Source organism: Triturus cristatus, chromosome 8, assembly GCF_964204655.1.
Source record: "Triturus cristatus chromosome 8, aTriCri1.1, whole genome shotgun sequence".
Taxonomy (NCBI): Eukaryota; Metazoa; Chordata; class Amphibia; order Caudata; family Salamandridae; genus Triturus; species Triturus cristatus.
The window spans coordinates 39,496,438-39,509,005 of record NC_140591.1 but is presented as its reverse complement, the minus strand read 5'-3'; the positions used below and the strand labels follow the sequence as shown (position 1 = coordinate 39,509,005).

Sequence of the window (12,568 nt, the reverse complement as noted above, 5' to 3'; positions counted from 1 at the left end):
GTATTTTCTTGCTCAGGGTGTATTTAATAAAAAACTGTCTCGACAGACTTTTACACTCTTCCATTAGGGCTGGGCAGCAACAAAATGACTAAGGTCTTCCTTGTAATAATTGCAGAGACGAAATTATGACTCCAGTCCTTAGACAATCTCCTCCAAGAGGGTGAATTAAAACGAATTTGAAATTCTCCAATTTGGGAGTGCAGCAGCTTTAGTTTTGATATTAATCTATTCAACCCTCCTAAATTTGACTGCAATTTTAAGGGACCATATGAACCAATAACCATCCATGCGTGAGTTTTTTGGACAACACATCTCTGTCCATTTAAGATTACATTTTTTTCCTGTTCCATTTATAACTCTATTAAATGCTGCTTGAGAAAGGGATAAGGCCCAAAAGCTCATCTGCCTTAAAGGAGGATGGGACCAAATTAAAATATTAATGTGCTGCTGTATTTCCAGGGTCACTTATTGCCTCCCACACAATTGTGCTAAGCACAGATCTTGGGTAATTTTTTACCTTATAACAAAATTTCAGATACGCTTCAAGACTACGTATGCATTGCCTCCTAAGGCCAAACTCTAAATGGATTTGGGCTGGTAAAGCCTGCCTGGGTATATTAAACAGACAATAATAAGTTCCTACCATTGCATTATCTATAATTTTGTCATCTTTCTCTCTCAATATCGCAACACCATACGTCAGAGAAGGGGCATGTTTTGCAGACGTTACTTGCAGGAGTAAAGGAATTGTGCAAAGAAGTAAATGTGACAACTAATACGTTATTTCTTTTTAAAATTGCAGGACTATGGTTCTTGAATGAGCCTCTGGAATCAAAAATTACCCCCAAGTATTTATACTCAGATACAGATTCCAGAGCCTTCCCTTCTATGTAAAATATTGGTGGTGAAGATCCTCTCTTTAAGACGAGCATGGTTTTAGCTTTATTACGATTGACTCTTAACCCATGATCAACAGCATACTGATCAGTTGTATCAATTTAACGCTGATTTGTATAGCTAATTAGCACAACATCATCAGCATACAACATGTGTTAAATATTAAAACCAGCCACCTTGAGTGAGTGTGAATTAAAATTATTTAAAGCAGGAGAAATTCCGGCCAGATATAAATTAAATAAAAGAGGAGCCAATATACAGCCTTGTTTTTGGCCATTTCTTGTTGATATTTCTTGGGAAACCATTGTACTATTTTCCAAACTGAATCCTGTCCACGTATTTATGTTCAGCAATTGGATAGCTCTTAGGAGAAGGGGAGAAATCCCCTAGTTCGGCAGCTTTGACCATAAGATGTTTCTCTGCACTGCGTCAAATGCTGAGTGTAAGTCTACGTAACACAGGTGAACTTTACGGAACAGTACCTTGCCTGTTCAATTATTAAGGCCACCTTCTGAACATTGGTAGTTGTGCCAATTCCCTTAATAAACCCTGTCTGCTTCTTCGCCACCGGTGAGTTGGTCTCATCCCAATCCGTTTATTGAGTTAGCAGACATTTTGCAAAATATTTTGCCTCCCCATCCTTTGGAGCAATTCACCTATAGTTGGAAGGGAAGGAGATTTGACCAGCTTTATGAATTGGGGCCAATATTGGTTGTGAAGGATATACTCAAATAAGGTGACCAACGTGGATGCTCAAAATGGCGGATTCTGCTTGTAAATTGGCTATGGAAGTCCATTGGGGCCGTGGGCCCCATCTCGGCGGCTCTTGAAGATAATTTTCTCTACTTCTCCCAATGAGATTGCTTTGAGTGAGGCGTCCCCCTCCAACTTTGCAGAAGCGGCGACTGGGTGATCCTTTATTAAGTCAGCACCCCCATATATTTCATCTAAATAAGTAGACAAGGAGGCTACTGAGATAATTGAGGTAGAAGGAAACAGCCTGAGCTAACTGGTTGATTCACCAATCTACAAAATTCTCTGGCGCCGTTATGCTTGGAGGCAGAGTGGATTTTGTACCACTATTGGTCTACTTCAGTTTTCACATTTTTGTATAGTGATCGCAATTTAGTGAGGATTGCACTCTGTGTGCTCGAATTTGAATTATTTCTCAACACCCTCAAAGCGTGATTCAGCTTTTTTCTTGCTAATATGAGCTGAGCAGATGTTCTTCTGGGACCGAGACTGAAGTAGTTCCCTCCTTATGGATACCAGCTTGCTTCTCATGTAGAAGCTTAGGAAACAGGAACCCACTGTAACAGTGGGTTTGTGGTAGTTTCACATAATTTTTCACATTGCAATCTAGCTTTACGTTCTACTTTATCAATAGAGTTTCTATCATTATAATTGGTCATTGAGAAATAACAGTATCCGGTGGAACTTGTTCATGCAAAGAGACTTTTAAATGTAATCGAATCATCTGCGGTTGATGATCGCTTTCCAGCTTACTTCCCAGCTCATATTTAGTTACCCTATAAAATAAAGGGAGTGACACTAGGGTGTAATCTATGACTGATTGTGAATTAACTGAATGATGGGTAACATGTGCCGGGATATCTGGGGCCACCCAGCCATTTAAAACTTTCAAACACAAATGCTCTGCATTGCTTATGACTAGCCTCCCATATGGGTCCTGTCTCTCTTCATGAGGTTGAAACATTGGAGAATGCCAAATCTGGTCTGTTGTTTCCACTATTTGATTCCTAGACACCGCCTTTCATAAAAATATAGGGAACCGGGTTTGTCGTAGATTGTTACATCATAAAATCCAGTAAAATTTCAATGGTTTTCCCAGCGAAGGGTGAATATAAACATTTATAATCAGCAAAGGAAGAGCACTTTGTAAGGTATAATCCCAAACCTTTACTGCTTGCAGATTAGTGAGGGTAATATTGTTCTCCTCTCTTCTGGCTTTAAGATAAACCACTACGTGTAAGGCAGACCTCCTGCAGCGCGCCCTTTAAGTGGCTAGCAGCCAACTGTTTGTTCGGGCACTGTCTCAAGTTCCTCGGTGAAGCCAGCCGGACATTGGGCAGACTTAACATGCTCTACATGCGATGAACTTCGATGCTCGTCTGATTTTCCCATCATGGCTGTCCTTCGAAACCCATGACACGGAGCCACCATTTTGTTGTTTCTTGTCCTCTCCCCCGGTCCATTGGACTTCATCCGGCCAACCCTCAGACATTGCTCCTCGGCTGGACTGCCTTATCACTTCCCCCCCCCCCAGACCCCCGTCTCTCCTATCACCTATCTCATCTCCCCCCTCTCCCTCTCTCTACCCCCCCTTGGATGTCATATTTCTCCATTCACTCTGTAGATAAGTAATTTACAATCGTTTTAGCCTAATCGTTGTGTAAATGGAATCCTGAGTGAATTTACTATTTGCATAGTTACAACTCTAACCACTAGTATATGTAGTAGTTCTTTGTACTTAATATCACTATTTTGTGAATCTGAGCTTTCCCGTTTGCATCTCTCTCCTGAGTGACTCTACAACGTATACATTTCCTTTTCTGCTATCTGTATCTCTTCCTTGTGGGACTCTTCAACTTGCTGACTCCCTCCCTTTGTTCTCCCTGGCCCCTGCCTTTCGTAGATCATGTCTTTTTCTGGATCACTAATTTAACTTGGTATTAAATGTGTTTTCTTTCTGTAATTAATGTGATTTTTTTCTTTTGCCGTTTGTTCCCTCTCTGTTGACCTGCCAGTTCCGACCCGCCTCCTAGCCCCCTGTCCCTTGTTGCCCTTTGACTTAGTACTCCTCCTCCCCTTGTTGGGGAAAGATCCAATATTCATACCCTGGAGTCTCAGTGACCCCTCTGAGAGAATCCACAGCGTCAAGGGAGCCATGCACAGTTGAGGTTATGGTTTGGCGCCCCTTGCCAAAGCACTACCTCTCCCCTTATTGGGGAAGGATCCAGAAGGTAGGCCTTGGAGTCTCAGAGACCCCTCTGAGAGAGTCAACTGCGGGAGCCTCACGTAGCGGAGATGTGGGAATGATACCACTTCCCCTGGGATCACAGCTTGCCGAACCTTGGACGCAGGTTTTACTCGTCTACCGGTTTGTGCCCCCTTCACCCTCCCCCTCCTCTTTCATGCTCTGTCTCTCACCCTCCCCCACCGCTTTCCCTCTTTCATTCTCTGTCTACTTCCCCTTCTCCTATCCCCTCTCCCCTGATTCTCTCCCCTTGCCTGCTACACCTCATAGCCCCCTGTGCCTTGTGCCCTTTGACTAATCACTCCTTCTCCCCTTGTTGGGGAGAGTACCAATATTTATACTTCTGGAGTCTCACTGATCCCTCTGAGAGAGTCCAAAGCGCCAAGGGAGTCACTCACAGTTGAGGCATGGTGTGGCGCCCCTTGCCAAAGCACTTCCTCTCCCCTTTTTGGGGAAGGATCCAGAAGGTAGGCCTTGGAGTCTCAGAGACCCCTCTGAGCGAGTCCACTGCGTAAAGGGAGCCTCTCGCAACGGAGATGGTGGAATGATACCACTTCCCCTGGGATCACAGCTTACTGGACTTTGGACGCAGCTTTGACTCGTCTACCGGTTTGTGCCCCCGTCACCCTCCCCCTCCTCTTTCATGCTCTGTCTCTCACCCTGCCCTCCACTTTCCCTCTTTCATTCTCTGTCTACTTCCCCTTCTCCTACCCCCTCACCCCTGAATCGCTCCTCTTGCCTGCTTTTTTCCTTACATATATGTCCTTATTGTTTGTCTTGACCTAACATGTAACTATGTAGCTATGCTCTAAAACTGTGTAACCTTTGTAACAATGTAACCTGCAACTATGGTCTGATACTCATGTAATGCGCTCTGATATCCCCAGGTCTTGCCAGCGCTATATAAAACCTTTCAAATAAATAAATAAACAGCTGAATTTCCCTGTTGTTCCAAGTCCTTACCACTCAATTGTGCAATGAGCCCTGCAACGTCTTTAGCAGGCAATTTAGAAATGGCCTCAATTAATTGACTGTGCCTCGCATTACAAAGGGGAATAGCCTGCTGCTGGTCTTTGGAGGTACTTCTGGCAAGATTGCTTACCGTTGCTGTTACTGCAGGACAAGAGTATATTTTCACCAGCTGTTTGATATCTGTTAGTACTGATTCTAAAATGCCTAGGAGTCCTTCCAGTTTTTCAAGTACTGGGCTAGATGCACAGGACAAGATGAGTTGAGCTTTAGCTTGGGCCCTCTCTACCAATGAATTGAGTGCACCAACGTTTGAGTCTAGTGCAGTGAAGGAGTTGGCCATTGTGTTAAGAAGATCCACCTTGAAAATAACTATAACCTTATTTCTTCTTTCTGTCCAAACCAAACTTAGAGTACACAAAAAATAAAAATGTAAAAGTTACAATTGTACCTTACATTTAGACTTTATGCACCACCTTCACATCATTATAAGTAGTGTGCTTTGCCATACACACTTTTTAACTCAATAACCACAAAACAATAACTCGCCAATCTACTATGCACTGTGCTCTCGGAAATGATGGGATTCGAGGTGTTATGAGTGTTGTCATAGAAGCTATGATTTCAGATGGTATAAATGACGAAATATGCAAGGGTTTAAGCAGTGCACGGTAAATAATAATTGTTTATTAGGTTTTGTGGTACAGCAATAACCATACAAAGCAATCCAGCCATTAAAAACAGCTACCAAATACTTACGTACCTCCTGACCCCCCTCCCAAAAATCTGCAGGGCATGGCTCCCCTTCTCTCTGTCAGTCAATAAATACTTTATTCGGTCTCCAAAACCATCAAAGTACATTAAAACGACATCACATTGCCTTCTGGTATTAGCAGTCCAAATCAAATTGTATTACCTCAGTGGGTTCGTAAATAGTGCCATAGTTCAAAATCCCAACTTTAATATCCCCAGTGCCCAAGGTGAGGAGGCCGCCCGGAGTTCCATTCTCATAGCCACGAGGGCCACTGGGGATTTTAAAGTTGGGATTTTGAACTATGGCACTATTTACGAACCCACTGAGGTAATACAATTTGCTAATACCAGAAGACAATGTGATGTCGTTGCAGTGAGTGGCTTAAAGACACACCCATGAGGGCGGACTTTTTAAAATAAAGCAGGTGTACCAGATCAACACAGTTGTCTTGTTTCTACATTTCCTGAGGCTCGTGAACAAGGGCGGTTGGCCTGAAATGCGTTGAGCCGCGTAGTGGATGGTAGTAGGCGGATTCTGCTGGGGCCCTCATGGTTATGAGAATGGAACTCCGGGCGGCCTCCTCACCTTGGGCAACCTGATTGACTTATATATATATATTTATATATATATTTTTTGTATACACAATGTTAGGACTTAGTACAAGGCAATAATTGTATCGCTAGCCTTAAACATATTGCACAAGGGCAGGACTGAAGTGTATAAGTAAGTAAAGTACAGTATAGAGCAGAAAATAACCAGCTGTATAAACATATGGGGCCCGATTCACAGAACTAACTTAAGACAAAATCTTAAACTTACTACCATTTTTGTATTCACAGAAGGCACTTACTCATTTTGGTATTCACAGAAGGCACTTACTCATTTTGGTATTCACAGAAGTTAGGAGTCCTAACTTTAGGACTCCTAAATGCCTTCTGTGAATACCGAAAGTCTTAAAGTTAGGATTTTTCTCAGTTTAGGAGTAGTAAAGAACTTTTCTACTCCTAAACTGAGAAAAATCCTAACTTTAAGACAGGGCAGCAACTGTAATAACAAAGGTGATAGATGGAGTGCTTGAATTTTTTGCGTTTAGCTGGGTTCAAAGTGAGGTGGTATGGTGTCTTAAATAACAATGGACTGGGATGTGACCCGGACTACTAATTGCTGAGATTAATTCAAGCATTCCATCATCACTTTTTTTGTATACGTCAGTTTGTTACCCTAAGTGCGCGGGTTATGCCCAGACATTCGTCCTATACACACTGTGTCACTGGAACCAAGCAGTACCCGCCTGATGAGCCCATAATTAGGGCAAAACCAGTTCTGGGTTTCTTGAATTCCAGTTTTGGAGGACCTAGTTTTGTGGTTCGCGCTGGACTGTTATAATTGGAGCAGGGTCAAGACTGATTTGTATAACGGTTGCAACTGAGGGGGCTGGTGAGCAAAAAAACGATGGACTGGGATGCAGCCATGAGAAATTACTAGTGGCTGAGATTAATTCAAGCATTTCATCTATTTCTTTTGGCATACTTTAGTGTGTCGCCCTAAGTAGCATGGATATGCCCAGATATGGGTCCCATGCTCAATGTGTCACTGTGGCCAAGCTGTACCCTGCTGATGAGCCCATAACTAGAGCGAAACTGGTCTTGGGTTGCTTGTGTTCCAGTTCAAGAAGGATCTGGCTTGGAAGTTCGGGCTTGACTGTTCCAATTGGAAAAGGGTCAAGATTAATTTGCATTTAGCTGGACCTAATTTGGCAGGGGCATGGTGTGCAAAATAACAACGGACTGAGATGCGGCCCGAGTAATTAGCCAGTAGCTGAGATTAATTCAAGTATTCCATTCATCGCTATTTTGTATACTTCAGAAGACAGGGATAAGACAAGGTTGTTGACCTTGTGTCTGTCTTATGAACCATCTTACTATCTGAGTGACCTTCCAGAGAGGACTTTGTTTGAGTGGTCATCCCCTCTTTAGTGCTTTTCAAATAAGAACTTGTCGGTTTACACATAAAGACTCAATCCATCTCCTGTCCAATGAAGAGCACATATCTACCAAAAGCAAACAGTATCATTGGAAAGAAACTTCATAATTAATTATTGATTGAAGGCTTGTGTCTTTACATGTGTATGACTTTATGCCATGTTTGTATCAAAAAGTGACGAGAAATCTTTTTTACCTATTTACTTACCAGAACAAAACATGTTTTGCACTGGAAAATCAATTGAAAGTGATGCAAAGCAGCGCACAGTGCTGCTTTGCATTATTGAGCGCCAAGGGGCATTCCCGTGCAACCACCCAAGGTTTTTGATCCAAAACCCTATTTACTTATCCTTCCAGTGCAAAACCTATGCTAGACTCACGGAGACACCCTTGCACTATGGTTGAAAGGTGTGTCCATGGCGCATGGCAGTGCATTTCTGTGCCGGCACTAGGGAAAGGGGAGGAGAGTGCCACATTTCTTCTGCCCTCCCCTTCTCACGCAGCGCAGCATTTGCAGGAGCAGCGCTGTGTGATAATTCCGTAAATCTGGGCCATCGTGTACGAGCCATACATGTCTTGAAATAATTGTCCATAGAAGAACACGCATTGAGTTATTAATTCACCTAGTCTTTGGGTTGTGACTCAACTCGCTGTCAGGAGTCCTAGTCTGGCTGCACTAGACCCGCCGCTTGTAAACAAGCTTAGTGAAGTTTCATCAGAACCATCTCGCTCTGTTATTACCAACAACCATTGAACACTTAACTTACCTTGGGCTTAATTTCTGAATCCGGTTGACTCTCTACAGAGTACCAACAGCTAAAGTACACAGGCTGTGTCTGGGGTGGCTTCTCGATCTTCTGTTTACTGTTTGTATATCTCTCCAAAGTCTGAAATGATTAAATAAAATGCATTTGTATTAAATTATTGAACGTTTCATACAGAAATTCTGGACATTTGCATCAAATAGTATATAGGGACAACAGGATGGATGGTAACAGAGAGTAGTGCTGGGAATGAGTCGGGGAGATATTAGCTCATTACAGCAGCCAGATCAGTAGCCTCCCTTCATGTCCTACACTTCTGATAATCCTCGGTGCCTGCACATGCGCACTCAACGTTAGATACCAGAGGTATTTAAGGCATATATTGGTGGTGCTAAGGGAAGGAGTGTTGGTTGAGGGTTCCCAAAGGTAAAGTTATGTTATTGTAAGGAGGCAACAGGGGAGGTCACATCCCTTGTGGATGTGACTGCAGGAAGCGGGCAGGCATCCAATGGGCGCCATCTTCTCCAGGTAAAGGTGACTGCTACCCCTATAGGTACACCCTCGGGTAAGAAATGTCAATAAAACAGGGGTAAACTGTGAACTAGCTAGTCTTGTGTCAGATGTAAGAATGCAGCCATCAGGTAGACACCAAAGTGAGGAGATTGAATGGATGCCACACACAAACCTTGGAGGGTAATACCCGATGGAGGGAAGAGGGCACAGCTCTGGTGGAGGAAAACGTTACTTACCTTCGATAATGATATTTCTGGTGTATACATACTCTTCCAAAATGTTCTAGACAAGGCTTAAGACTGGTCTAGAAAACGTTTTCCTTGCACTCTGTCCAACGCTGCCAGGCAACACTATGTGGACTTAGCTACGACTCCTCCACCACATGCGCCTACACCGGAGCATATTAAGTGACAACTGACGTACTGGCTTCAATTTCTGAAACTTTGCCACTCCCCAATGAGGTGTGTGGAGAGGAATCGAGAGGCAGCAACAAACACAGCACAGGATATATTTGCTTAACGTGGGATCCTATTTACCTTGCCTTCAACTCACAGGGAAGTATAGGGGGCAGTGCCAAATCTGCAGGAACAGTATGTATCCACCAGAAATACCATTAGCAAAACTAAGTAACTTTTTATTTGAGCGGTGCCAGTTAACTAGGGAAAATGTATAGCACATCACGGGCAGAGTCCGAATGAACTCCAGAACCAGCAACGCCCATGATTTTCTTTGCTACTCGTGCCTCCAGCATCCATTTCTTGGTCCACTTGAACACCAACGTGGCGCCTTGCCCTGTCCTCCTATGTAGTTTGTGTGTTCACTCTGCCTACGTTCACCCATGCTGCTATTTCTGTCATATCTATCATGCAGGGCCAGATGTACTAAGCATTTTAATGGTCATAAAAGTTCCGATTCGGCATCTGCAACAGTAAAAATGCCTTTTCCGGAGTAATAATCCCATTTTAAGTGTTTTTCTGACTCCTAAAATGGGATTCCAAATGGAGTCTGATTCCATATCTGGAAGAGGCATGTTGTAAGCATGTGATTAAACAAAGAGGACTAGCTTAAGTTGACCAAAGTGTTACAGTACTCAAATTAGTTCTGTCACGGGCACCTTGTGGGTGTATTCATGAAGCCCTCACCCACCAACCTAGTTGGTGGCATGCTTCATCATCGGGCCCACCCAGTGACACCTAGTATGTCCCGGGTGTGCTACGACGCCTGATTACAGCGGAGCTGGTATATTGCTGAGAGTGCAGTGAGGTTGGATGAGTTGTGATTTAAAACGGCTTGGTGGTGGTCCCAGTACCCGAGGGTAAATTAAATTTTAATAACTGGGCCGTCACCAGCGGTTAAAAGTAAGGCTACAGGACGCGTGAGGGTGGCGAGTTACTGCCCCCTGCGTCCTTCAGATGGTCGACATGTTTCAGCCAGTGCCTTAGAGTATTCTGGCTTTCCTCAGGACCGTTTTTTTAAAAAGGTGTGGTGAAATAAAACAGACTTAGTGTTGTGGTACAGACTATGTGTTACACTCACTAAGGCGTTTTTCTATATGTGAGAGGGGGATTCCCTTCTCATGCATACCTGTACAAACAAACATTAAGAACAAGGACAAAACATTTACAGAGAGAGTCAGTAGTCAATTTAGACATATGGTCAGCAATGCTTAGGTGGCCGGATCTATAGTGCAAGGTGAGAGGACTATAGTCGGCTAGGTGTGATGGTACTGGTGGTGCCATCAGAGTGAAAATACGCGACTAATTAGGAGCGTGGTGTGGCTAAAACACGGAAATCACACTGAAAGGAGTTGACTTAGTGTGGCAGGGCGCAAGAAAATTGTTCTTACGCTTTGGGTTATTAGCCAAGGCTTCCTGGAGGGAAGCGGTAAGGGGATGACCCTATGGGAGAAAAAGAGATAGGCTGTAGGGGTTAGGGACCTGTGAGGAAAGAAGCGCTTACCCAGTTTGTTGTTTGGAGGCTTGTCAGGTTTGTCATACTCACAGTCTTTCTGGTCAGTGCCTGCCTTGTACCTGTTGTCCCGCCGTCGTCCTCCGGTAGAGTGAGCCTGTCGGCGTGTGGGCTTTTTATACTATGGTTAACAAGGTAATGATGAGCATCTGTGGGAATAGTAAGGGTGGAAAGACTACCCCTTTGTGTTGTTGCTGCTCATGCTCGTGGTTTGCACACTAGTCTCTCGTGCATGCTCAGTATATCAGCGCGATTGCTATGTTGTTGCTCATGCTCATGATTTGCTAACTAGTCCTCTCTCTCCCTCTTGTTACACGCATATATAGGCAGCGCACAGCTGCGAGAGTTTGACAACGTCACCATGGCCGAGAACCATGGCCTTACCTTTACGGAAGAGGAGGTCAACGATTATCTCGCAGACCCCTCTTTTCAAGTTGATTTCAACATCGCTAATTCCATAGCCCAAACAACTGATTGGGAGACCCTCACTGAGAAAAAGAGAAACAGGATCCGTACCATCCTCCATGGAGTGATCCTAGCCCAATATGTCAAAACCAACACGGCCCCAAGAGGACTGATTGTCACCAACGCACCCAGGATCTTCCTAGATGACCCCACTTTCAGGAAGGACTGGGCCCAGATCGCCTGGCATTGCACCAGGGACTGGATGATACTAATTATAAAAACTGCCAAACGCCTTTCAGAAGCCATCGTAATTGAAATCCAATTATCAGAAAGCCACTTCAAAACAACCCTGACAGCCTACAAAAAGAAATTAGACGACCAAAATAAAGAAATTAACGAGTACAAGGAGTACCTGACCCAAGCTAAAATCAAGAAATTTGAGAAAGACCTCAAAAAATTTAGCTATGCCAAAGTCTTTCCATACTCTGAAGAAGACTTTACCCCACCAGCCAATAACCCAAATGCCTCAGACTCCTCAGCAGATGACAGTTCCGCATCCAGTGACTCTAGCAATAGCTCACACAAACGGGGTGGCAGAGGCCGCCGCGGACAACGCTGGCCAAACACCTGGCAGGGAGGACCACCTGGACATTACTTCGGGCCTCCAACAAACTTTGGCCCAATGCCAAACCCCTACTTCGGATACCAGCAAATGTATACACCTGGCCCCATGCCCCTATTCCCAGGAAACCATTGACCCCACATGCCTCCTTTTTTAGGACAGGGCAGAAGAACACGCGGAAGGAGAAGACACAACCCGCAACCACAAGTACACTGGGCCGAAGACGGAAACCCAGTGAGCGCGAACACTCGCCAGAAGGCACCCAGCCAACCGGGAACCAGCAAACCATAAACCAAGCAACCCATGAGTCCATGGTGTTTAACCTTTCTAGCATTTCACTGACACCCAAACAGGTCTCAGTACTAGAAAAGGGACTATCCTTCGTGCCAACGACTAGATTGGACAAATTTAAACTGCACGTGGAACTGGCGGAGTTCATAAGGAAACTAAAACTCAAGGCCTTCTTCGAGAAACCCTCGAGGGACGACTCAACTCCCACTGAAAACCCTAACATCACAGGCCTGAGGACCAAATCCACCTTCACCTCGCCACCCTCCACAGTGCCCCCAGAGATCACCACTTTTGAAATGGCTGTTTACAATGATGTCGAGAATCTAGAACCAACCAACCACTTCAACAACCTGTCGAAGGAAGACAGAGAAACCATCCAGGAACTCAAAAACAATCCCTCTATCA

General features: G+C 44.3%; 1 protein-coding gene across 2 annotated transcripts in view; it reads right to left on the bottom strand.

Moving 5' to 3' along the window:
* Positions 1 to 12,568, bottom strand: part of LOC146799914 (NACHT, LRR and PYD domains-containing protein 12-like) — a 1,343,351-nt gene that overhangs the window by 176,372 nt on the left and 1,154,411 nt on the right. For both annotated transcript variants that reach the window (XM_085620847.1, XM_085620846.1), the window contains one exon: positions 8,368 to 8,487. In XM_085620847.1, coding sequence (XP_085476973.1) covers positions 8,368 to 8,487 — 120 coding nt within the window. The remainder of the gene's footprint in view (positions 1 to 8,367; positions 8,488 to 12,568) is intronic.